The sequence below is a fragment of the Sparus aurata genome, chromosome 18 (genome assembly GCF_900880675.1).
Source record: "Sparus aurata chromosome 18, fSpaAur1.1, whole genome shotgun sequence".
In the NCBI taxonomy this organism is placed as follows: domain Eukaryota; kingdom Metazoa; phylum Chordata; class Actinopteri; order Spariformes; family Sparidae; genus Sparus; species Sparus aurata.
Genome location: NC_044204.1, coordinates 17,168,070 through 17,195,028, shown reverse-complemented (window position 1 = coordinate 17,195,028; position 26,959 = coordinate 17,168,070). Strand labels below are relative to the sequence as shown.

The following is a 26,959-nucleotide window of genomic DNA, read 5'->3' as shown; positions in this document are numbered from 1 at the left end:
AATAAAAACTGGTAAACAAAGCAGAATTTAGATCAAAAGCTTGACACTGATAGACAGCCATAAATACATTTTTGAAAGAGGGCAAGTGAAGCATTATTCTGCACATATTTATGTGCAGTGATGACAAATATAGTCAGATGTACATGGCATTTGCAGGTAGTTTTGTCTGAATTGCACGTTACAACAGGGCATATTTGAATGGTAATGGGTTGAGCCACATAATGGATAAGTCAGTCGTAGTGAGCCACAGCACACAATTTTCAAATAAGCCAATTTGCTAAGAATGCCATTTGCGTGTTGTGTCTGCCCTGTCAAGATGGCACACAACAAGATGTGTGTAGTTGTGATTCTGCCCAACTCTTCCGCGATGAACGAAGTGAATTCCACTTCGATATGAAACAACTGAGTGAGTTCTTTGGTTAAACACCGCTACTGCAGGACGCTCGCCAAACCTGGTCACTTGACCGCTGTCCCTTTCCAAAAGGAAGAATCACATCTGGCTGCACTCCACTACCTATCTAAATCTGTGGCATTCCACTTCCATCCTCCCCTATGATGCGCTGCCTTCCTGCCTTCATGGTGACAACAGAAGGCAGTGTCTTATCTGCGCCGGTGGTCGAGTGGTTGGAGTGCATGCCACATACGCAGTTGACCCAGGTTCGAATTTAGGGCGGAGGAAGTTTACTGCAAGCCACAACCCCCCCTTCTCTGTCCCACTTCCAATCTAGAGAAGGCCGTAACACTTCACACAACGTAACGGTGCAGAATCGATTGTCAAAACGTACCCGATTATTAAATGTTTTAGAAATCATTCACCTGCAGCCCATTAGGATTTCTGTGGATTGCACGAAGTTGTTCTGACTTCACCTGAAAGCGCTTGATACTGGCAGGGGCAACCCACCGCGTTACAAACACACGTTGGGAGAAGAGGTTGATATTCACCCCCGGCGTGCACCGTCCCAAACGCAGGCGGTTGCCGCCTCCGTGAACAACGATCAAGGAACGGGGCTTAAGCCGCGGCGCGTTTGGACGGCGGCACGCCCCGATGCGCGCGGACTGCGAGGGCCCGTTCATCACTGCTTGCAGTTTTAATTATTTATGCAATTGTAAAATAATTGTTGTTTACACTATGATTGTTTGTCCTGTGTTTGTATTCAAATGTACATTTGATCCATATACAAGTGTATATGGATCATATTGTATTTCTTTATGCTATAAAACTTAAAACATACCAAACATATTCATGACATTTTGTACTAACAGTTATGGGGCCACATCCTTCATGACTGTCTTCTTATGTCTGGAGTCACCACTTGTTTACAAGGAAGGCTGATCACACAAGATGATTTCAATAAGCCCATTTAGAAAACTGAAGGCAGCTGGTGCTGCAAGTCATGTTAGCAAAGAAATCTCTCTACCAAGTGAAACATTCTGAGATGAATGACTAGGTATTGGTAAAAACTAAATATAGCTGCAAGTAAACATCAGACACCATTTTAGTTTTAGATCAAATAATCTTTTTATTTAACAAATATACAACAGAACACATGATACATGTCTCGGCTACCCAAACACAAAACTCTACATGATCCATCTCACAGGTACAAAACTTGTTTTTGTACTCCCATCTAACACACATTACACAAACACGTTTCTTACGTTAATTACATAGCACGCTGTGGCCATAGCTAAGTGACGAGTAGGGATCCATCAGTACTACTTCAGCAACAACTATCCTCACATATGATGTTTCAGCCCACTAACACACTCAAACTGTACTTTACTGCAGACTACTTCACAAAGAATATATTTAGTTTTCTGAAATCTACCTTTAAAAGCAGCTACTGGTTTCCATTAATTTCACCACAACTGTGACATTGTGTCAGTGCTGAAAAATCCAAATCGAAAAATAAAATAAAAAACAAACAAACATGCATTTCAGCAGTTTCATGAGAGCTAGCCTGCATTCTGGATTTAGACAATTAACATGATCAGTTTCCAGATGGCTGAGAGTAAATGAATGCAACAGCCGTACCACACAGCTGATGTAACTTTAACAAACAGAACCGCATTATTTACAGGGAGGGCTGACATCTCCACCAATGTTCACACTTCTGCTCGTTATCACTTGATTTTTGAAGTAGAATTTTATATTTTCCTGAATGGAATGGAAACTCAGCAATGCTTGATGACAGGTAGTTGATATAAAAACTAGTGCCTTGGAAAGCAGTCGGCAGCAATGTAGATGCAACTTGCAGTTAATGGGCTGAAACATGGACAACACACAGATTTATTACTAAGCAAAACAGACAAGAGCTACCTGTGTGGTGATGTCATCATCGTCAGCTCCTTTATTTCACTTATCAAAAGAGGCAGAAAATCTGGTTGTTTAGATTTCTAACAGCATGAATTTGGATCTCAGATTTGTATTTTAGCAGTAAAGATACTGGTATAGATTCAGTATCTTGATCTCATTGCACATGCAGTAGCAGCATTAATGCATCTGTGGTGATTCAACACGAGCAAATCTGACAACTCATTCTGCCTTTTGTTGCAAGCTTTTGCTGGTGATGTTTTCTTTCTCTTTGCTCTTCCTCCTCCGCAGAGGGACACGATGAACCTTTGCTGGTGAAATGATACTTGGGGAAAGCAGTGCTCCAGCGTGTCTGACCTGGAGTCAAACCCCCATTGCACATGAATCAAACATATGAAGTGGAGAAGAGGAAGATGATGCAGCTCTCTCACACACAGACAGATTCGAAAAACCAAGGCTGACCGGTAACACAGAGACTGCACAGTCCTCTTTAGAAAAAACCCAGGTGACCGGTGAGTACTACCTAGTAGTACCACCTCCGATTCTGAATGTCTCTTTGTCTCTTCAAGTGTCTCTGAAATCTCAGTCTATTTTTTCATCTTGAGGTCAGCCTCCATGGCACTACGGCGTCCCCTGGTGCCTCCGTCCTGCAGCAGAGAGACAGATGAAAGAAAAACAGAGAAAAAGAAAGACAGAGAGCAGGAGAGAAAATTAACACAAAGGTGTGACGGTCAAAGGTTAGCTGGACAGAGTGAAGGGAGGCCCTGTGGCGGGCCTCCTCACGCGGTTGAGCACTCCAGAAAAATACACAGCACAGTCCACCTCGGAAGGCTTCTTCAGCAAATGAAGAACAAAAAAAAAAAAACAATGATGATCGAAAACAAAAAGATTTGAAAACAAAAGAAGGAGAAAAGAAAATTAGAACATGCAGAGACACGGACAACCGCACGGAAACAGAAAAACACAGGAAACCGGCATGGGATCATTAACCGAAGGTCGACGAAAGCTTGGGTGATGAAAGGTTACTGGAGCATCTGTGTGTGTGTGTGTGCGTGTGCGTGTATGTATATGTGTGTTGTGCATATTGTGTCCAAACATTACTTAAAAGTTAATGATGGTGACACAGACAGTGTTTTGAAAGATGTGTTTCTGTGAAACTGTCAGAGAGAGAAAGAGGGAGAGACAAGGACCTTTACTAGTTTCCATATCACACATCTATACAGCAGGGTATGGCTGGGTAACGCTGGTATTTTTAGTAGTTTTTACTACTTAGTATTTGATAATTTAGTTTAGTAGTTGGAGCACCATTATCTCATATCTTGCCATCACAACTGTTGTAAAACCTGATGGAAAAGATAGCGTCTTTCCACCAACAGGGAACACAAACAGGACACAGAGATGTGTCAAGTCAATCCACGTGTGATTTTACAAGAGAGACTTCTGTATGTGTTTATTTTTGTCTAAGCTCTTCTCGCGGAACAGTTTTTACTAATCAGTATGGTGCGACTGATACTAGTGTTTTCTTATATTGGTATTTGGTAGTTTAGATAAAAACATTTTTTTCCAATAAAATATTGGAATAATATTGCATATGGCCAAGCGAGACAATTCACAGCTGGTGAAAAACTATGGAACTGTGACAAATGACCACAAACCTAGTTTGTGATTACTTGTTTACTGCTGCAAAGCAAAAAAAATCTAAATCATAAAAGGCAAATATGGTGCAGCATATCATTGGAGGAACCACTTCCTGCCTTTAACTGGAGCTACCGTTAGCTAGTAAACTCATTTAGCTGTGCGGCTAGCAGTCTAGCATCTCTGGGACAAGTGTTAGTGTTTACACCACTTGCACAGAAGCTTTCGACTAGGACGGGCTGGGGCTAGCTGGTTTGCATGCTTACTTCTCTGCAACACAATAAATAGATATTTTTAACTAAATCATACACATTCTCCCCTTAAAAAGCTTGAAAGGTGGCTTTTGTCAATGTTCAGGCTATAATTTTTAAATCATGTTTTTTTTAAATCAGCAGCTTTTATGTTGGAATAGCCAAAATGTTGAGATGAAAGGCCAGGAAGCACTCCAAAAATGACCTAAAGGAAAGTTAAATTGTTATTAAACATTTCCAGTTCCATTATTATTGATTAACACCAATAGTAAGGGCTCTTAGGATTACTTAAATCCTTACAACTTCTATCTTTGAAATCATTTTGCTTTCTTTAATGCCACTAGACTAGAACTGAATGAGAGAGAGAAAAGCGATGAGAGGTGAAGACAGATGTGAACAGAATGTTTGTGTGTGTTGGGTTGAGACGAGTGTGTGCGGAGCATGGCCTGGTTCAGGTGAAATCTGAGGGAGAACCTGAATACTTACAAAGAGAGAGAGAAGGAAAGCAGGAGAGGCCATTGGGACACTGTCCTGTAGGAGGACAAACATTGGAGTGAGAAAGAGAGAGAAAAACACACAAGTGCGTGAGAAAGCAAGTTTCATACAAGTCTGTGTCAAACACAGGGGCACGCCGAGAAACGAGCATCCATTTGACCGCTGCACGGCACATTCACAAACGTCGATAACACAGATATCCACACACACACACTCAGACTCCCTTATGCAGATAGCAAACAGTGTGATTGATATATAGAGACAGATATACAGACATAGGAATACACGCCAAAGACAATCAGGCACGTATAGTGTACAAAGCAGGCAAGCACTCTTTCAAACACGTAGAGGAGTCTTAAAGTCAGCTGACACACACATACCATACCACAGATCCCATCCCATTCAGCTCTAAAGAGTGATACAGTCTCATTATCCCCAGTTGAGCTTGCTGTTCAGAAACAGCTGAATAAAGACTGAAACACCTAATTATTTGTCAAGCGTATCGTCATATATATTTAATAAAGTAATTCTGAAACGTCTAAATTCTATAATACTACTGAAATTCGTTAAATTACGACCAACATTCTTACATGTAAGACAAAGATAAAGACAGACAGACAGACAGACAGACAGACAGACACACACACACACAGTGTGTCAGTGACAGGCAGATGCAGGCAGACAGAAGTTAGTGAGAAGAGCTGCAGCCAAGATGCAGGACATGAATCAGCTGGAAGTCAAGACCAGGAAGTATTCCACTGAAGCACACGGCAGCGAGCGGAGTGAAGAGTGGACCTGGTGACAGATGTCCGACCACGTGTCTCCAACCATCTCAAGGATTCAACAATGTGAGCATGTGTGACTTGTATGATGTTGATGTAAATGCACTTTTATTAAATGTCATCTGTTCCACCTGTCAGGGTTTAGAGAGATTGGCGCACCAAAATCCATCATTGTGTCTTTGGAGCATTACTGGCTCTGCTACCTCACACTTCAGCATATATCAGCTGAGTCACAGTTGACGACACATGAGGAATTTAGTCTAGAATGATAAAATGAGAAGTGCTTAGTTCCAAAAAAAGGCTTGACAGAAATAATTTTTCTCATATATAAAAGTAGCATGGACTCACTAATAATACAAACAAAATGTCTGTGTTTGTATTATTGAACAAAATGTCCGCCATTAGAAAAACAATCTAAGGGCGGACATTTTGTTCCGATATCATGGTCAGGGTGGCAAGTTCAAATGTCATGAAACGTGAATAGATCTGGAGAAACATCAGGCCATATTTCAAGGTAAAACAACATATATTTTAAATACTCTAATACAGTGGGTGGCGCTGTGACCTTTAGTCCGCCTGTAAAACCAACGAAAAGGAGGCAGACTATTTAACGCAGCTGGCTTGACCTTACTTCCTCTGCAAAGAAGACGGCTGGCCTCATCTTCGAGATCAAGCCACCACAAAGAGCGCCAGGCCTTGAAACCATTTTTTGTCATGGTCAAGCCGTGTAACTACATCATCATGTGATGCACTGGGGACTTTCACCCACAATCTAACATTGTGAAAGACGTGTCTGTAAAATGGTAATAAAATATTCACAATCCCGCGAAATGACTCGCTTTACCATCAAAATTTAGGCAACTCGATCGGCGGAAATCTTGAGTGCATGCTCTATGGCACCCCGACTGGACATCCACCACTGCAGTTAAAGTCTGATCGTGTTCAATGTTTATAAATCTAAATTCAACTTCCTTAGAAAATAGGAGTAACTGATGTTCTGTTCTGCAACCCTACATAGAAAAGAGTAAACTCAACATTTTACTTGACATGACATACATCATCTTTACACATTTTCCTCTGTCGTCATGCTCAACGTTGAATGCTAACATTAGCAGTGTTCTAACAGAATAGGTTAACATCATGCTATACACTGATGGGTGAGTTGTCTTGAGTGAGTGAGAATGTGATGCGCAGCTCCCAAAAAGAAAATCAATATGTGGCGGCCAATGTTGATATTGTGGCGGACCGCCACAAATAAACTGATGACTGGGAAACACTGCATTAGCAAACTGATGGAAGGAAACATATCAGTTGTGATTAAAACTGTTTTAGGCTGAAATGTAAAATCTAAGTTATAAGCCACACATCCATTCATGACTTTACACAAAAGTTGTTCTTGTTCACAAACCATAACTAACCTATCCAAGACATTTTAAGTGACAATTTGCAAGGTAACAGGAATTTTGCTATGGGTGGGATATTCCTTTTCACACTTCATATTTATGTATTTCATACATATGTTATATAACCACTGCCAGCAGTAGGACAATGAACAGTCATCAGGTTATAGAGGTGACCGTGTTCAAAAAGTTGACAACACTTTACTACCTCAGAAATAAATCCTTGATTACTTTATAAACTGCCAATGTTAAAGCAACGACACCTATCTCTCTAAGACCTTTGACCTACTGGAAGTAAACAAATGAGTTAAGGCCCCGCACACCCGCACAGCACATCTTCTCAGGTTAAAGCTGTGGGAAGCTTCTGTATTCAAAAATGAATATTCTTAGAACTGTGGAAAACCCATTTTATGATTCTGAATTTTACAGAGTACATACCCTAAAGATGAATTGTTTGACACCATGACAGACTTCGGTTAATTCTCAGTTAATCCCCGCCAAGTCCCCCAACCCACCTTCTCAGCTGGCTCTCCTGGCTTACGATTTCCTTCCCTGCCGCGGAGGCTCTTGGCTGAGATGGCGCTCTCTGAGGTTTGCATGATGAGCTGCGTGGCAAGGAACTGCTGGACATGCTCCAGGACGTCACGCTGCATCTCCAGCGCCATGTGGTACACGTCGTGGTCTGACGAGTTATACATGACGGCATTCTGAAACATCAGCATGATGTCACGCTGGAACTCGGCTGTCGTACGGATCACGCCAGACTCAATGTTTTTTTTGATGGCGGATAGGTCCATGGGTCTGGAGCAGAAGATGAGGGAGATTTAATAATTCAATCAATTTTGGTGTGGCATAAATGCACTAAATTCACTTAAAGCAAAACTCTTGCCAAAAAAAAAAGCATAATTGTGATGAAAGCACCACTTTTAAGATTGACCATATTTTTGTTTTCGGGTAAAAATAATTTTCAATGGGAGTGCTAGGGGCACTACTATGATAGCATCAATAGCAATAGCATCACTATTTTTAAAACACTAAGAAGGCTCGACACAACATGAAACTTTGCTCGTATTATCACCAGGGTCTCTACACATGAACACGAGAATTGAGAACATTGTTTGTGTACACAGAGTTTACTAAAAGGAACATTTTTGAATCACTCACTTTACCAGTTGTTGTTTCCCGCTCCCCGCCAGATGTCTCGATCTCCAAATGCAAATGAATGGACTCCATAGGAGGAAATGTCATGAAGTTGTAATTCAAATACTAGATTTCGGTGGCCATTACTTCACAGTGGCCACATGCACACCACCAATTCCCCCAACACAGATCAGACCAACTTATGTCTCTCTCTCTCCCTCTCCCCACCTTTTCCTCGCGCTCTTGGATCTCGTCCGACAGCTCGCGCTCGAAAAGGTATGGAAGTATCAAACTCAAACACCTCGCCCATGAAATTTAATTCTTCATACCCAGTAGGGCTGTAACAATACACCAAACTCACGATTTGGTTTGTATTATTTTGACCCACGGTTCAGAACAAACCTCGATTTTTTACATTTATTTTAGCATTTCAATAACTTCTGTATATGATACTCATCTGATAGTATAAGACACGCAGTATTGGCAAACGGAACCAGTGTAAATGGATGGTCTGTTAACTGCACAGGTCCCACAAAGCAACGTTACAGAACCAAACTAAGGTAACGTTGTAACCGTCTTTGGCAACAAGGAAAAAAATACCACAGCTGTACGCGGAGAAACGTCTGTCCTCCCGCCTGTCCTACCGACTCCTCGTCACATTTCTGCCCGAAAAACAGCGTCTGTCACCAGCAAAACACTTTAACTCACCAAGTGCTCATGATAAAAAAAATCTCCTCGACAGTCAGCCCTCCATACCGAGACTTCAGTAAACTTTCCCCCGGAAAACAGCCTCCATCCTCACGAGTGACAGAGTCAAACAGCGACCTGTTCACTGATGGCGATTATGTAATTATGGAATTTATAACGAAAAACATAATTTTGTCACTTTTCAGGATGATTGGTGGGTCAGGATCTCAATCGCAACACATTATAACAGCGTCCATATGATTATAAACTGTCAGCATGTTTAGATTGACGGGGGGACACAGGGGAAACACCTTGAAAACACACACACGTCATCATCATGACGTGTACCATCACGCCTCTTTAGGAGCCGCAGTGCCGGCTTTCTGTGTGAATTACACAATGGTTTGTCTTTACTCCAGCGGTGCTTCGCTCTGTGTGAACGACCAACGACGGAGAACTGGCGAACGGAGCTACTTATAGCTAAGAGGGCTGGATCTGGACTGTAAGTTGTGTCACGATCGTGGATCTGCCTTAAAAACAGCCCTAATACCCAGCCATGTCTTTAGGTGTCTCTTCTTGGTCTTCTTCTCTGTTCTGCCATGTCTTCACTCAGGTCACCGGTAGCCTACTGTCTTCCGACAACAACTACCCACACGACATCTCACATGACTTTTCCGGCTTTTGATTTTAGTATTGTTTCTTATATGAGGCTCCTTTTTCAACTTCAAGGTCAATATTGGTTTTCGCTAATGATAAAACAACGAATTAGCCGTGCATTTATATAGAACTAAGCTTTAGGAGCTTTCCACCTTTACTCTCCTCCCTGTTTCGTCGCATTCAGAGATCGACACTTCCTGACTGGTAAGATGGCGGTGAGTGGAAAAAACAACTGGTAAAGTGAGTTGTTCAAAAACTTACTTTTTAGTCAACTCTGTGTACACAAACAATGTTCTCAATGCTCGTGTTCATGTGTAGAGACCCTGGTGATACTACGAGCAAAGTTTCATGTTGTGTAGAGCCTTCTTAGTGTTTTAAAAATAGCAATTTGGATGCTGTCATAGTAGTGCCCATAGCCCTCCCATTGAAATTTATTTTACCCAAAAACGAAAATACGGTGAATCTTAAAAGTGGCACTTTCGTCGTAATTTCCTTTTAATTGAAAGTTTGACACGGGTACATTCACAAAAAGACCCTAGATTGCATTTTTGGGGAGATGTTTGCATTCAGATTCTCTGCATTATCTGTTGGGATTTACTGTTCATAGAATAAGTTTTTATATTTGTTCTTACCTGTGTACGATACTGTGGTAACCAGGCGCAATGTCGTCTGACACAGGCTGTAGGAAGACACTGGCATACCTGAGAAAATAATTCAGTAACAGTAAAGCAATGTTTCCCTTTAACTTTTGGGGGGGAGATGTTCTTTCTGCAGTGAGCATCTTTTACCCTTAACTAAACCTGCATGCATTTCATTGCTTACTGAGGCTTGTTAAGAAGAAGAAAAAAAAAGTTACACCATCAGCTCATATTTTTTAACAGTGTGCAAGAATCTTTTAAATTAAAGCTCTTTTGCTCCAAATTCCAGTATTTCCAGTGAGCCAAAAGGCACTAAATAAAAGTGAAATGCTGAAAAAACAACCAGAAGACCAAATGATTTACGCCCAATTATAATGTGCTAGTAATTGAAATGCTTTTTTTTTTTTTTAATCTTATGGTGCTACTGGAGATCAGCTATGATTAACTTTCCCTAAACACAAGTAAAATATGTGGGAGTCTTAATAAGGGGAAGTTCACTATCTTTTACACATAAAATGAACATGGAGGTTTAAAACCAATTGTTACGCAAAAATATATATATTGTTTATATTTAACTTGAACAAACAGATGCAGAAAGATACAATTTACAGAAAACTGATCTGATTTGCTGATATAAATTTTAAAAAATGCTGAAAACATAAAATACAGGCCTCATATCAAGGGATTTTAGGGGTGTTGAGATTGTGCTCGAGGCACAGCACTCTCATGACTTCACTATTTTCTTAAATATGTCCTGTACAGTTTATTTGTAATGTACTGCAGCATGAATGTTTTCCTCAAGTATTTCAGCAAACAAACGATCTGTTGTTAAAGTTGAGGCATTCTAAGAAGCGCCACCTGTGGTTGGCCGCGGCTCTCCACACCAGCATGATGGCTTTCTTCCAGATCTTCTGGGCCTGGACTGCCTCCTGGTCCTCACCACATGTTGATCTGATGCACAGCAGGAGGAAGAGAGAGGAAGCGAAGACAGAGTGGGAATGAAGAGGATGGTGAAGTACACAGTCAATGGAAACGGGAAGCAGAAGAGAAATCACAATGTCAAAGAGACAAAAGCACATGTTGTTAGAATGTTTAAGTCAGCAGCCAAAGACTGCTTAGCTCAGCCCTAATCTGACTCAAAGGTCGTAACGCGAACACTCATGACGACAAATACCAGTTAACCTTCATCGTTTCTCCTGAACCATGCAGTTTTACTATGGGTAGGAGTTACTGTAGGACATGGCGCCTTGTTCACACGTTCCACTTTACCACAACATGGTACCAAAAAGATCAAATAGTTATTATGAAACAACTTCCACAGCAACACCTACAGCTGGGAAGAAGAGGCCGGACTGCTGGCCAGAGAATCAGCTGTGTAGCGCTGTGATGGCGGGCCGTATCCATCTTCACTCTCACTGGCTGCCCGCTCCACCTCCGACAGATAGGGACCCTCCCCCTCCCCGCACTCCTCCTTCAGCTCCATCCCTTCCTCTGGATCGCCCTCACTCCCTGCCTCCTCCTCCTTCACCTCCTGGATTCAAGAACACAAACACAAATAAAGTACCTGTGTTTCACAAAATCTGTACCTGTGTCAGTGTGCACAAGAATATTACCTTGGACTCTTTCCCTGACACGGAGCTGTCCTCAGAGTCTGTGGGACAAACATGAGAAGTTGACAAAAAAAACATAATCAGGATTTGTGTGTTTACATGAGTACACCACCCACCAAGGCAAGGAGGGTTTGGTTCCGGCTGGCTCCACTCCTCGCCTTCACTCTTGACCACTGCTTCAGTAGCCTCCTTCCCCGCCGTCCTCTCCTCCATCACCTCACTTCCTGTTGCACCGTCGTCAGAGGTGACTGAGGAGGTTATGTCGCTTCCTGTCACCTCAGGTCCCTCGCAGTTTCCCTTAATTTGTTCCTCTCTTTTAGCTTCTGGTTGATTTGGGGTCTCTATGCTAGGAGGGATCAGGGTAGACATCGTGGTCACATCCTGAGTCTCCTGTGTGGGATCAGAGTCTTGGACTGTGGGCGCTGGGTCTGAGGCCTTCAGCTCCTGTGTCTCCCAGGGGCCGGGGAGGGTATGTCCTTCTGAGACGGCTTCCTCACACAGAGAGAGAGCTGCTTCCACTGCTGCTGCATCCAAGGCCTCCACAGAGTCATCGACCTGGGGAGAGGGAGGGAAGGACACAGACATTATTATGCTTTCAGCAAAGGATTAATATGTGCTGAAAACGGAGAGGTACTTGGAAGATTGAGTGACTTCATACTGGTGTTACCAAGGGGGAAAAAAAGCAAGTAGGAAGTGATCATTTAGCAAAGTGGTGTCAGTAAACAGCAAATGTATCACTTTATCGAGGGAAAAAAATACAGATTTTTTTTAGAAATAGTGGTTTGCTGAGTATTTTGCGTTATTTCGCCTTATAAAAAGGTAGCCAAGTACAATATTCCAACAGTGTAATATTTTTGCTAAGTAGGCTTTTGGAAAAAAAAAAAAAGCTATGGGAGGGCCTGTGCATTTCCTTGTGTTTCATAATAATTAGGGATGTCCCGATCGGGTTTTTTTTTTTTACCCCGATCCGAGTCCTTTAATATTTAGTATCTGCCGATACCGATTTCTGATCCTTAACTAATATTTTCCTGGATGATACAGCTGCATTAAGAAAAAACAGTACCTGCATTCCTTAATAGTTTTTTTTATTTTGTTGAAACAAAGTATATACTTTCATATGTCTATTTCTTATTCTGAATATGCTATTGCAACATTGGCCTACCACCTTCCTTGTGTTAACAGGTGAGTCTGTGACGCTGCACTGTGACAGCAGAGCCTCATGTACAGCCAGCTGAAGTGTGAGAGATGCAGCCCACGCTTGTTACCTCCATATCATCAACTGCTTTTTACATATTCCTTACGTTGTCACATAAAATGACGTGGACGCACACGTTCAGCATCTCCTTGATTGCCTGTTTTACATGCTCTGCTCTACGAGACCCACGAAACTGGCGTGCATACCAGCACACTGCAACTCGAAAGTGGAGTCAATGTAATGTAATGTCGAGATGATAGGGCATACCGGGGATTCAAAAACTCCAGGTGATGAAGAAAACCCTGATCCTCTACCGCGGAGATGAGCTGGTTATTCCCCCCCCCCGCGCGAAACAGTGGTATTGCAGATGTTACATGTCGCTGTTGGATAACTTTCACTTTCTAATTTAAGTTATTTCCACACTGCAGACATTTTATCCACAGGTTTGCTAGAGTAACAATGCGCACGCGTCTGCGTTCTGCCAAAAATTGTGCTCTGACGTAAAAAAATAAAATAAAATCAGGCTTTGGGCCATGTTCAAAATTCAACCAATAGTGTCACTGCAGCAAAGTGATGTCGGACAGTCTGAATCTGTACCACCACATAATGGTGATGACAAATAATGAGAATAAATATACAAATATATATATCCGATCCCTGATCGGGATGTCACATCCGATTCCGATCGAGTCTGAAATCATCCGATCGGCCCCGATTTCCGATCACGTGATTGGATTGGGACATCCCTATTAATAATAATAACAATAATGATAATGATAATGATAATATTAATATTAATATTAATAATAATGATAATATTAATATTAATATTAATAATGATAATATTAATATTAATATTAATAATAATAATAATAATAATAATAATAATAATAATAATAATAAGGGTGGACAACTTTATATGCTGCCCGCATTTTGTTTCAAGTCTGAATTCAACAGTTGGCCAGTTCATACATATAGCACCTTTAATGCAATACTCCTCCACATTTATGTATACTTCCCGCCTTTCATGACCTTCATCACAAACCAGTTACACACTTTTAATCGAACTGACTTTTCAATTAACATAAATGCAAAAGACAACCAACTCTTATTCTGTCTCTGAGGCAAACTGATGTGGAGCATTTAACAAATAAACACAGTGCATACCTTCTCCTCAATGATGGCAATGATGTCTCCAACTGTCTCTAGGTCCAATTCATCTCCCATGTATGACACGGATACAAGGTCCTCTTCTACTAATCCCGTCTCCTCACTGAGCTCTGCCTTCACTGCAGCTTCCTCCTCACCTTCTGTGAGAACATAAAAGTAAGTAAGAACAAGATGAAAACCTGCAGAATCACACTGTTCTAATCAATTATTAGTGCTGAACCCAGCGTCATTATCTTCTGTTATGGACAGTAGAGGCCAGCATCTAACCACAACTTTATTTAGACCTAAGAAGGGCTTGTTACATGGATTATTTTAAGTCTACCTTTTGACTGTATCATGAATGACTTCTGTGCACATACAACATTTGGAAAAAGGGTTTACACACAGACATACTTTCAGTATTTTTTTAAAAACCAGAACAATGAATGCGAGTGATAATGAAAGCCAAGTGTTACAAAAGGCAGGCTCCTGTATCACAAAGTAAAAAAAAAGCAAGTGTGTGTATAAAAGAACTGTCATTGACGAGAGCAGTCACACATCTCTTTCCTCTCACCAGAACAACCACGCCCCCCTTTGGTTGAAAGCAATGATGTGAAAGTGCTGGTGCCAGACTTGGAGCTAGTAGCAAGATGCCTAAAAGCGGCTGTTGCATTTTTCACATCAAACAATTTAAAAAGAAAAAAAGAAAAGAAAGAAAATCTAAAAAGGTTATGGTATTTTTCACTTCTCTTCTTTAACAGTGATTTTTTTCTTGGAGATCAGTGGCTTCAGATCTTCCACAGAGAGAATGAAAATGTTACAGTAAATGATGTGTGCTGAATTCACCTTGAGATCAAAGTGAATCAAAAAAGAACTTCTGTAAAGTTGTAACTACAGTTTAAACTGTCAAAAAGTCAGGCCCAACTGTAAAACAACTGCTTATAGAATGGAGTCTAGTTTACCAGTCTGCTTCTTGACTGCCAGGAGAAGGGGGCATTTTAATGTTAATAAAACACATTAAGTGAGCAGACCTACATTCTAATAATGAACCTTGTAAACGGCACAAAGTAAATGGAGCTAAAACCAACCTGTTCTGTACCTCCCCTCAGCTCGTAGTAAACAATCTTGAATTAAGCACAAAGTGCCATCAAAACAGACAGCAGTTCTGCTTTGCCACAGCGATGTTATTAGTTTACAATAAAGTCACACTGGACAGATTATAAAACAGCTAAATAAAGCCTGCATGGGCTCTCTCATCTATAAAAAGTATGGTTGTACCTGTGATGACCTCATGACCAGGTGGTAAGGTGGTGACAGTAGTGGCTGTCTGTACTCCATTGGTGAGGCTTCCAGTAGAGTCTCCCTCTCCAACCTGACATTAACAAATACAAGAAGATCACAAAAGTGAGGCTATAATCCAATGCTGGTGTGACACTGAGATCAACAAAAGTTAAAAACACAATCAATTAATATTAAATTAATATACTGCAATAAGATCTGTTGCCTATGTTTTTGTATTATTTTCAATTTCTGGTATTCTTGTGGTTTCCTCAGATGACTCTCACCAGGCGGGGGCTGGCTGAGATCAGGTTGCCTTTCTTCAGCAGTTCTGACAGTAGAGGTGAGGGCGGTGGTGTGGCCTTCTGGGCTAGGAGCCTCTTCTGCGGTGAATCATCTACCAGAGTGGCCAGGCCTCCATCTTTGGGCCCTGGGCCTTGAGCATCCATCACTGGTAGAAACACTCCGACCCCCTGGGCCTGGCAGAAGCAGCACAGAATCAGTGAGAGTGGTTGGCACAGTGAGCCACAAAATCTGAACCATTTGCTTCCAGGTGGAGCTGGGATTGCCAAAAACACCACAATGTGAGAGGATCTTCTTTCTATGGACTCATAACGACAAAAAACAAGTTGGAGGTACAGAAAGGCACTTTGGTCGAGTACACAGTGCAGATTTAAATTAAGAAAACACATTTTCTCTCAGTATTCTTGTGGCATCTCCTCACTAATGAGCATGTCAGACAAATACTGTTCTATATGAGCATGTTCTTACAACAGAGTGGGTGATGGTGTCATCAGAGGCAACAACTCCTGTGTCCATGGGCGGTGTGGAGACCGAAGAGTCCCCCTGGGAGTCCATGGTGGGGGGGCTGGCACCCAGGGGAGAGCGGACAGTCACACTCGGCAGACGCTTTGGTGTGTTTTTCACCGCCTGACGGGCTGTGATGGAGAGAGAATGTCAGAGGTGGAGAGAGAGAGGACTGAGTAAGGCTTTTTTTTTTTTAAACAATGTTGAAAGAATTAGAAGAAACTGCAGCCTAGAAACCATGAGCAGAGCATACTGTGACAGTATAGTCATACCATCCCAAGTACGTCAAAGACAAACAATATTCCAAAATATTCCAAGGTGACAAAGTATGCTAGTTGTAGATGTATCTATGTGAACTTCTTTTTTTTAATGTACCATTAATACAAGTATGATGTTCACAATAAATGCCCACATGATCCAAGACATGCACACTTCCTGAAGACAGACAATATGTTCCAACAAAGGGCCTAAGAGTGCACAGATTGTGCCTACCTTGGTACGCTGTCTCTGTGGCTTTCCTCTTCTGTTCTGCTTCCTCCTCATCCTGCTTCTTCTTTCTGAGGTGGAAAAATCACAGTTTAACAATCAACATTTATTTTAAGCATGTTATAAAGGCATGGAGAAAATGGGTAGGATTGTGGTTGAAGAGCATTCAAGAACATTTGAACTGCGGAACTAACTGGGTGAGCCCTCTCTTACCATTTCAAATTAACGGTAGGGATGTCTTTGAGCTATTAACTGTTTCAATGTTGCCGACTGACTAAACTACAGGGACTATGGCTGTGTCTAAAGTCACCTCCTTGTTCACTCTATGGAGATCAGCAAAGTTATTTGGGTCCAATGAAAATCAAACATCTGGTCTGTAAATTTGTACCTGTACATTCTTATAGACTAATCAGAAAACATAGGGGAGAAATTGATATTTGACATTTTTGGTTTTGTGAGGGCACATCATCCTGCCCTTTAATTAACTGAGCGACAGACGAAAAAACATCTCCTGGGGAGATTGCAAGTTAGCTACGCGCTCATTAAATAGTATATTAAAGTGCTTGCATATGTCCCTTCAGTTCAGTTAGATGCTGGTGTGTTCTGCTTTAATACAACAGCGAACAACATATTGTCTGCCCAGGTCATGTAGCGCAAGTTTGTTTACTTGTGTGCACTGATTTGAAAAGTCACTTTTTGTTAAGTATGAAAGCAGTGAGATGTTAGGTAACAAAAGCCGCTTGTGCATGATGAATATTTTTATACAAACTTGGTATCAAACAGAAGAACAGTCTTACAGTGTAATCTCTGTCCACAGCTCCTTCAGCTTGGTGTCCATGTGACCCGTCTGTATGAGATCCACCTCCTTCTTCAATTTCCTGTCAGGACGGCAAGCACCAGTGGGTTAAAGGTCATGTATCACAAGCCTAAATTATATTTTAAATGGTCCTCTTCTAAGTGTGTAAACACCTGTACTGCTCTTGTGAGTCCCGCAGTAGTTTTTTCAGTTCCTCTATCCTCTCAGTGGTTAGCCTGCGAACGATCACGTCTTCGATTGTTTCCACCACCTCACCCTTCTCACCACGCTTACGCCTGGGGCACAGGTGGAAACAAATACTTCAAGTCAACTCACAAAATATTTTACTGGTGATAAAAACCAAAAAAAAATAAAAAACAACAACAGCGTCAACAGGATTATCATAATTCTACAGACAGATGTGTTGGTGTGTTTATCTGTGTTTAAATACTGACTTTGGTGCTTCTGTGGCCTCCAGCAGCTCTGAGTATTGTGAGGCACAGTGCTGAGGAACAGAGAAACTATGTTATCTTGAGGCACAGACTGAGAAGAGTTCAGCATGGTTATGTGCTAAAAGGACAAATGGAGAGAATGTTGTATTTGTTTGTAGCTTTCTTACCTTCTGTGAGAACCAGTCAGGTGGACGGCCAGGCTCTGAGAAAGGCTTGATGGCTCTACTTACAGACACCCTGGAAGACAGAGAGAAATACGTCGAACACAAATGTTGAGAAAAGCAATCTGAAAATAAATATATGAGGTAGCTAAGGAAATAAATGAAGACAGGTATAAGAAGCCTAGAGTGTTGTAGAAAAAAGAAGAGCAAAAAACTCATGATCATCATGGTCGTCACTGGCACAGTTTTTTGAATATGAAAAATGTGGGGCAGTATTATGCCATGACAGCTGTGAAGAGGACGAACTGATCCATTTTTATTTCAATTTTTTTCAAAAGCGGTTTAGCCGCTAAGTTCCATGTGGTACATGACTGTGACAATCAATGAGTGCTGGATCCTATCAGTCAATAATCCGCCTCCATAAACTTGCCCGAGTCTGAATTCTTGAGGTGAGATTTAAGACTAACAAATGCAACAACACTAATACACAAGTGAAAGTAGAGCATTTCCACACGCGCAATGCAAAGGGAACTCAAGGGATTTGGACAGAACAGCTGTCAAGCCTTAAGAAAACCACTAATCAGGGAGGCTAATCGGAAAAAAAAGACTTCAGTTTGCTAGGGAGCATAAAGATTGGACTCTGGAGCATTGGAAGAAGGTCATGTGGTCTGATGAGTCCAGATTTACCCTGTTCCAGAGTGATGGGTGACTCAGGGTAAGAAGAGAGGCAGATGCAATGATGCACCCATCATGCCTAGTACCTACTTTACAAGCCAGTGGGGGGCAGTGCTATGATCTGGGGTTGATGCAGTTGGTCAGCTCTAGGTTCAGCAACATTATGTGCCCAAAGAATGAGGTCAGCTGACTACCTGAATATACTGAATGACCAGGTTATTCCATCAATGGATTTTTTTCTTCCCTGATGGCTTGGGCATATTCCAAGATGACAATGCCAGGATTCATCGGGCCCAAATTGTGAAAGAGTGGTTCAGGGAGCATGAGAGATCATTTTCACACATGGATTGGCCACCACAGAGTCCAGACCTTAACCCCACTGAGAATCTTTGGGATGTGCTGGAGAAGGCTTTGCGCAGTGGTCCGACTCTCCCATTATCAATACAAGATCTTGGTGAAAAATACTGCAACACTGGACGAAAATAAATCTTGTGACATGGCAGAAGTTTATAGTTTATAGGCAGTGTAGATAATAGCTGCATATAACCTTCCAATTATTGGGAGCTCAAAAAAGACAGAAAAACATTATGTCTATCCAGGCATGCATTGACCATTGTAAATGAGGATTGATCACTGTTATCTAAGAGTAAACAAGAAAAAAAAGACTTTCCAGTGCTTAAATGATCAGTGGCTATCAGTAATTTTTATCTGACGACAATATGGGTGAGATATCTGTATTCATCAATTCAGGCAAGTTAAACAGTTTCTGGACAGTAGTATTTATACATTCATCCAATAAGATGCATTCAGAATATTACAGAAAACTAGAAGCTAATGCTAAAGCCTTAAATGAAAAAGCATATGGTGTACTACTGCTCTTTGATCATGAGTATGACAAAAACAGAGACAAAACTAAGACAGCCGATTCTTGGGTGACTGTAGTAGATGTATGTACACCTAAAGGGAAAACTCTTACATCCATGTCTTCTCCTTATGGTTACCTCATCTATAGCTGCCCAGCATATGAATAATACAACAGACAGATATCTGTAAATGACAGAAACAGTATTTTTTTTTACCAGTTTTGGTCGCCACTCCTCATAACGGAGGAGGCCAGGCACAGCTTCTCCTTGACTGACCATGGCTCTGTCGGCCCCACATTCAGTATCTTGTGTTCTGTGGAAAAGGCACAAATAAATAGATAAATGATAACATGTCCAGGTATTCATGGCAGGCCCCAGCTTGTTATGAGCGAAGTGAAATGCTTTAATTCAGGGCACAAACAATGAGAAATTAAAGTTGACACATAATAACGACTAACCTCAACCACAGAGCAAATACATTGGGGCCATTCACGGCATTTTGTTAGAGCCATTCACTGGTTCAATTCAGTTTTATTCTGCTATTCAACATTATAGCCATAGCCAAATATTTACAATGCACACAACACAGATAAACAAAACAGAGTAATGAGTTGAGAAACCTCTGATAGGGTTGATAAATCTTAAGTTTTAGATCCTACGGTTATTTACTGTCACCCTTAATGTGGCTATCTTTTTTTTTTTTTTTCTCCCAGGGGCCATGTTTACGTTACGGTAAAAACACTCAGTTATATGGCTGTCCTGTCCCCATATCACCTATTTAAACCACACGGTCTTTCATATATGAATTGTGTTAACATGTATATACAGAGCCTCACAATAGGTGCGCTTGGAAACTGTTATGTTTTTATTTATCAAAGTAAGCTAGCTGCTAAGCTTCTGTTAGCTAGATCGTTGATGCTAACTTGCTAGCTTTCACAGTGTTTACAGGATGGTTTTAAAATGCACTATAGCGCATAGTGGTTTTCGGACGAGGGCAAGCGGTTGAAACACATACAAGCTTAATGTAGAATAGCTACAGTCCATGGTTTTGCAGACAATAACACACACTTAGCGTCGGCCAATATTATAATATTAGCATTAGCTTAACACTGTTGATTACGGGGGACACTTCATGAGAAGCGCACAGTTACACGGTGTAACGTTTTATTAAAGACTGACACCACTAGCCCAAGTCAAAGTAAGTAAGTTGCAGTGTTTTCAGTTTGTTTACTCGTGTTTCTATTTGTTTAGTTTTTTTTGCTAAAATCACGAAAAAATCAAGAAAGAGTTGGGAATTATTACTTACTGCCGATACCGCTCGCCATTTCTTTTGTGACAAGCCCGCAAACACAATTTCCGCCGGACAGGTTTCAGTGGTGCACACAGATGTAACGGTGAACTGAGTTAAAATTGGATAAAAATCGGTTATTAAAGCTAGGGCTGGGCGATACTGCAAATTTTGGTATCGATCTGATACCAAGTAATTACAGGGCCAGTATTGCCGATACCGATACTGATACTTTTCACTTGAAAATTCCTGATCATGATTATGATAACGATAAAACACAGGACAAAGATTTTAGCCATAAGAAAATTATATTTAACTTAATTAAATCTATAACCTATCTCCATGTAGCCTAAATAGAAATACTGATGTTCCTTCAACAGATACACAAAGGTGTTATTATATTCTGCCATATTCAAACTTAAGGTTTAAGGTAGGCTCTATATCAATATAAGTATATATTTTTGAGTTCCAGTTACAGTCAACCTGAGTGAGCGGAGTGAGAGAAATGAAGAGGAGCGCTGCGCTCACACAAACTCTGTGAAGAAATACGAGTGATTTGCTGAATTTATAGAAGAAGAACTACAACAAAAATAGCTATCTCATCACGCTAGTATCGATCCGATACCAATACTCACCTCTGTATCGATACTATCCATATTTGGATCAATCCGCCCACCCCTAATTAAAGCTAAAGTCTGATAAAGTGTTTGGCTGTCTGTAGAGAGTTAGACTGAAGAAATAAAGGGTCCTGGGTTTAGTGTATTGTATATAAAACAAACAAATGTTCTCCAATTACAGGCTCAGTTATCATTTAAGGAATAGTTCACCCAAAAATTATTTTTCATAATTTTCCACTCACCCTATAGCTGATGATAAACCGGGTAGAGTTGTGTAGTCCAAAAAACATTTCTAGAGCTTTAAAGCAAAGCAGAGTTGCAGCTAAACAACTGAACTACGTGTGGGGGGACTTCAAAACGTAAATCAACAACTGAAAAATCCAAGTCCTTGTTTCTGGAAATCATGAAATCCCAATTGGTTTTAAAAGACATTATTTACACCATCAATGCACAGTCGAATCCCTGCACCCACTTTAGAGGGGGTGTGCGCTAATACTTCTAGCAAAGCCGCTACAGTGAATATTTCAGTTTTAAAAGGAGAGACAGCGAGATCCTCCCAGTGGCACTGGCAGGTAGTGGCACCACAGTGGCAGTCAGTGGCAGTCAGTGGCAACCTGTGGCCTGTCCGTGGCATTTCCTGGCACCCGCTCGGTGTCCAGAAACGCCTCCCTTGACTCGCTGCCAATAAGGGCGGGGCAACATTTCCTGGGATAACCCGTGTTTGTTGTTACCATAGACATATATACATAGACGCCTCATCGACTGTGGAGGGGTGTGCCTACAGCGCCGCCATCTTGGAACAGGGCTAGCAGAGGCAGCGGTGCATCAACCTACGGAGGAAAGAGTTACTCCTTAATCTCAAAGTAGAATTATTTGCTGAATTTTGGACCGATTATCAAACGTATTGATTTGTTAAAAACGTCACACATGTAGCTATGATACAGGGTGCTTGGATATTTTTAAAATGCTGGTTTTACTACCCAAATACAAATTCAACTTAATGTTATCAGCAGACGAGCTTCTGACCGAAGATTTGTGAATGAAAAGATGCCGGTGTTTCGGATTTAACACGGGACTACATTAACTGGCGACCGTGAGCCGAATGCGTCTGTGGTCACCGTAGTTACAACAGATGTTGAAAACGGGAAGAGAAGACGTAGCTGTCCTCTGATCTGCCTCTTTGTTCAGGTTTTTTCTGTGAAAAACATACCTGATACGTGTTTGGGGTCCTGTTTGATTAAACGTGTCAGTCGCTGACTTATTTCACTTACCAGTGCCTTTGTTAAGGCCAGTGCATTTAATACAGAAATAGTGTTCAAAATACGTTGGATTTGATGAGTGAAATAAGTCAGATCTTCAGAGTTGCTGGTTGTTACGGAGGACGTTGTAAACAGGAAAGGTGAGAGTTGCTCTTCCTGTGAACGTGTATCTCTAATAAACCTTTATTAAAAACACGTACTCTGTCTTCTCCCTGTCTGAGTAAACATGCATCACATAGAGGAACTATTGAGCCCTTTCGAACAAACACAATTACGGGACTTGAGCTCACATTCACTGAGGGAAAAAAAAAATACCAGTGCGGCAGTCACTCCACTATGCCAATCAGATCACAGGTGACTCTCGGTATCACCTATTTCACTCCTCACAGCAGACACACAGCCACCTCCTGGTCGCAAAAGGAGGCCAGATCAACTTGTGACTGCAGTGTCTGTTCACCGTGTCTGTACGGTGATGATTTATAACACAAATAAGATTTTCCAAAAGAATATGGTGTTTCTTGGACAGCTGGACAGCCACGAGGAACAAAGTTCTCCTCTGTGTCCTGCAGCGTGCAACAAAGTCTGAGTCCTCAGGGGAGCCACTCAAAAAAATGGAAAGAATGTGATCCTGTGAGTTCCTGCAAGCTGTTCTGACGGTCTGATATTCAAAAAGGGTAGAGACAGCAGAGCCTATGTCTACAATAATAATAATAATAATAATAATAATAATAATAATGATGATGATAATGATAGAGATATAATTATAATACTAACAATATAATATGAATATAATAATAATAGCAAAAGCAACAATAATAATATAATTAAGCAATAACAAGAATCATAATATAATGATAATAATAATAATAGCAATAATAATAATAACAATAATAATAATACCAGTAATAATGAAAATAATATGATAATAATAGCAATAATAATAATAGCAATAATAATTAAAATAATATAATGATAATACAATAACAATGATAATGATACGTATAGTATATGTATATATATATATATATATATATATATATATATATATATATATATATATATATATATATATATATATATACACATACATGTATATATATGTGTGTGTGTGTGTATATATGTATTAAAATAATATGATAATATAATAACATAATGATAATGATACGAATAGTATGTATATATGTGTGTGTGTATATATATATATATTAAAATAATATAATGATAATATAATAACATCATGATAATGATACGAATAGTATATATATATATATATATATATATATATATAAATATAATGTATATAAATATATATAAATATAATGTATATATATGTGTGTGTGTTTATATATGTATCAAAATAAGATAATGATAATATAATAACATAATGATATATATATATATATATATATATATATATATATATATGTATCTGTCTGTCTGTCATGTATGACGTTTGACAAACAAACCTCGTTAAAATAGCTTGACAACTGAGCGATTTATTATCACTTTTATTGTGTAGAAACACCATTCCTCCATAGCTGTAATGCACTGTAGGAGCGATTGGGCCTGTTCCAAGATGGCCGCCCTGTAGGCACGCTGCCCTAGTGGGCGGCAGCAGTCAATGCGGCGTCTATGTATATATGTCTATGGTTGTTACGACTATCACTTCCGCCATGGAGTCATGATGATTTCAAAATAAAAGCATAAGGGGAAAATCCGCTGCTCGTTTACTTATTTTAGTGTACAACGTTTTGCACAATTTCTCTCTGTTTTGTACTTTTTGATTTTATCTAAATATATATTAATATCTGTTTCATAGCGTAAATGTGAATGTAAAATACTGTACATATTGTACTATTCTTAATCTTATATTTAATCTTTCCCTGTGTTTATATTATTCTTATCCTTTCTTATCTTATGCAGCGACACAGTGACAATAGACGTGTTGGAAATATTCCTAATATGAAATACAATTTCAAAAATATATTAATCAACAGTTGCTATGCAGTTCCACAACATGCTATGGGATGCCACAGAATGCCAGAGCCTGCCAGAGCCTGCCACTACATGCCACAGAATGCCAGAGCCTGCCAGAGCCTGCCACTACATGCCACAGAATGCCAGAGCCTGCCAGAGCCTGCCACAACATGCCACAGAATGCCAGAGCCTGCCACAACATGCCACAGAATGCCAGAGCCTGCCAGAGCCTGCCACAACATGCCACAGAATGCCACAACATGCCACAGAATGCCACTACATGCCACAGAATGCCAGAGCCTGCCAGAGCCTGCCACTACATGCCACAGAATGCCAGAGCCTGCCACAACATGCCACAGAATGCCAGAGCCTGCCACAACATGCCACAGAATGCCACTACATGCCACAGAATGCCAGAGCCTGCCACAGCCTGCCACTACATGCCACAGAATGCCAGAGCCTGCCAGAGCCTGCCACTACATGCCACAGAATGCCAGAGCCTGCCAGAGCCTGCCACAACATGCCACAGAATGCCACAGCCTGCCAGAGCCTGCCACAACATGCCACAACATGCCACAGCCTGCCACAACATGCCACAGAATGCCACAGAATGCCAGAGCCTGCCACAACATGCCACAGAATGCCAGAGCCTGCCAGAGCCTGCCACAACATGCCACAGAATGCCACAACATGCCACAGAATGCCACAGAATGCCAGAGCCTGCCAGAGCCTGCCACTACATGCCACAGAATGCCAGAGCCTGCCACAACATGCCACAGAATGCCAGAGCCTGCCACAACATGCCACAGAATGCCACTACATGCCACAGAATGCCAGAGCCTGCCACAGCCTGCCACTACATGCCACAGAATGCCAGAGCCTGCCAGAGCCTGCCACTACATGCCACAGAATGCCAGAGCCTGCCAGAGCCTGCCACTACATGCCACAGAATGCCAGAGCCTGCCAGAGCCTGCCACAACATGCCACAGAATGCCACAGCCTGCCAGAGCCTGCCACAACATGCCACAACATGCCACAGCCTGCCACAACATGCCACAGAATGCCACAGAATGCCAGAGCCTGCCACAACATGCCACAGAATGCCACTACATGCCACAGAATGCCAGAGCCTGCCAGAGCCTGCCACAGAATGCCAGAGCCTGCCACTACATGCCACAGAATGCCAGACCCTGCTTAATACTTATTAAACTTCAGAGAATATACCTGTGTTGCCCTCCCCCCCCCCCCCCCCCCCTCTTTTGCATTGGGCACGCAGTGTCAATTGAACGGTGTCAAGAACCCCCTTTATTTCTACTCCAGGTTGTACGTTGGGGCGGGCGGGCGCGGGAGGGGGGTTTGAACTTTAAGTGCGTGTGAATGTATATTTATAGTTATACCCTTTGGATCAAATGCAGTGGTTTTTATGAAGCAGATCTACAACAGACAGATTTTCTTTGAAAGGCATTTACAGACAACATAAATTGGGCAAATGAGAGTGAGAGTGTGGATTCTCAAAATGTAGCTATATTTAAAAATATGTGCAAATACATTAAGTTAAAAGCCATGTTAACGCTGAATGTCATTTACTGTGTTTAGTAATACTCTGATGCAAGGAGTCTCCCTACACCTACAATAAACAACTAGGCTAATTACACTCATCATACCACTACTCAGTGTTGGGGAGTAACGAATTACATGTAACGACGTTACGTAATTTAATTACAAAATGTACGTAATTGTAATCCGTTGCATTACTGGGAGAAAATATGTAATTAAATTACAGTTGCTTTTGGAAATTTCAATGATTACAACTTAAGTTTCATTTGAAAAATCGCCGCAAAAGCTTGGATCTATCAAATAGTTTTTCGCCCCCCTGGATTCATGTCAAACCGCACGGTGGCAGACTCACTCAGCAGCAACAGCGTCGGCGGCACACAATATGTTCCTGGGCTGGAAATACAAAAAACACTTAATACAGACAGAAGTCAGGCTTCCCTGTATAGAAAGCTGGCTCTACCCCGGCTAGATCACCATGGTAACTTATGCTTAGCTCATAACCTGGTCCCGACCAGGTTCTGTTCAGAGTTTAATCATAAAATCGGCTATAAAAGCGCTGCTGTTTCACTATTTAACTCATTTACAGCTGGCGCCACCTTTACTTTGAAAGTCCAGTGGAGCTGGATCAGAACGGAGCATTTGTACGGAGGGAGAGATCGCGCTGATCCGCTGCTGGTTACTTTCTCTCTGAGCGTCTCTACAGATGTTCAGCTGAGGAGACACGCTGCTCAGCTGATGATCCGACTCGCGTCAGGAGGTCATTTATTAGACTATAGCCTGTTTACTTTAT

At 41.2% G+C, this 26,959-nt stretch overlaps 1 protein-coding gene across 3 annotated transcripts; it reads right to left on the bottom strand.

The window, feature by feature from the left end:
* Positions 1-1,494: 1,494 nt before the first annotated feature.
* On the bottom strand, positions 1,495-22,002 carry brd8b (bromodomain containing 8b). Of its 3 annotated transcripts, none has more exons than XM_030396657.1 (19): positions 21,619-22,002; positions 19,688-19,784; positions 17,940-18,009; positions 17,776-17,825; positions 17,494-17,616; positions 17,322-17,402; positions 16,531-16,595; positions 16,003-16,169; positions 15,519-15,710; positions 15,232-15,325; positions 13,972-14,114; positions 11,726-12,164; positions 11,613-11,650; positions 11,331-11,530; positions 10,858-10,950; positions 9,994-10,062; positions 7,393-7,678; positions 4,687-4,731; positions 1,495-2,961 (listed from the first exon to the last, which is right to left on the bottom strand). In XM_030396657.1, the coding sequence occupies exons 2-19, from the start codon at positions 19,708-19,710 to the stop codon at positions 2,902-2,904; spliced, it is 2,238 nt and encodes a 745-aa protein (XP_030252517.1). In that variant the 5' UTR covers positions 19,711-19,784; positions 21,619-22,002; the 3' UTR covers positions 1,495-2,901. The 3 variants fall into 3 exon arrangements, with proteins under 3 accessions (XP_030252517.1, XP_030252514.1, XP_030252515.1); XM_030396654.1 differs by lacking the exon at positions 21,619-22,002 and adding an exon at positions 20,778-20,887; XM_030396655.1 differs by lacking the exons at positions 4,687-4,731; positions 21,619-22,002 and adding an exon at positions 20,778-20,887 and having other exon boundaries at positions 2,473-2,961.
* Positions 22,003-26,959: the final 4,957 nt, after the last annotated feature.

Bases quoted from the DNA above. Each gene is read 5' to 3' on its own strand.
- brd8b (XM_030396654.1), bottom strand. The intron at 16,170-16,530 runs GTAGGCACAATC...TCTCCATCACAG, and splicing joins CACAGAGACAGCGTACCAAG to CCCGTCAGGCGGTGAAAAAC. The intron at 4,732-7,392 runs GTGGGTTGGGGG...GTCCTCCTACAG, and splicing joins CAGGAGAGCCAGCTGAGAAG to GACAGTGTCCCAATGGCCTC.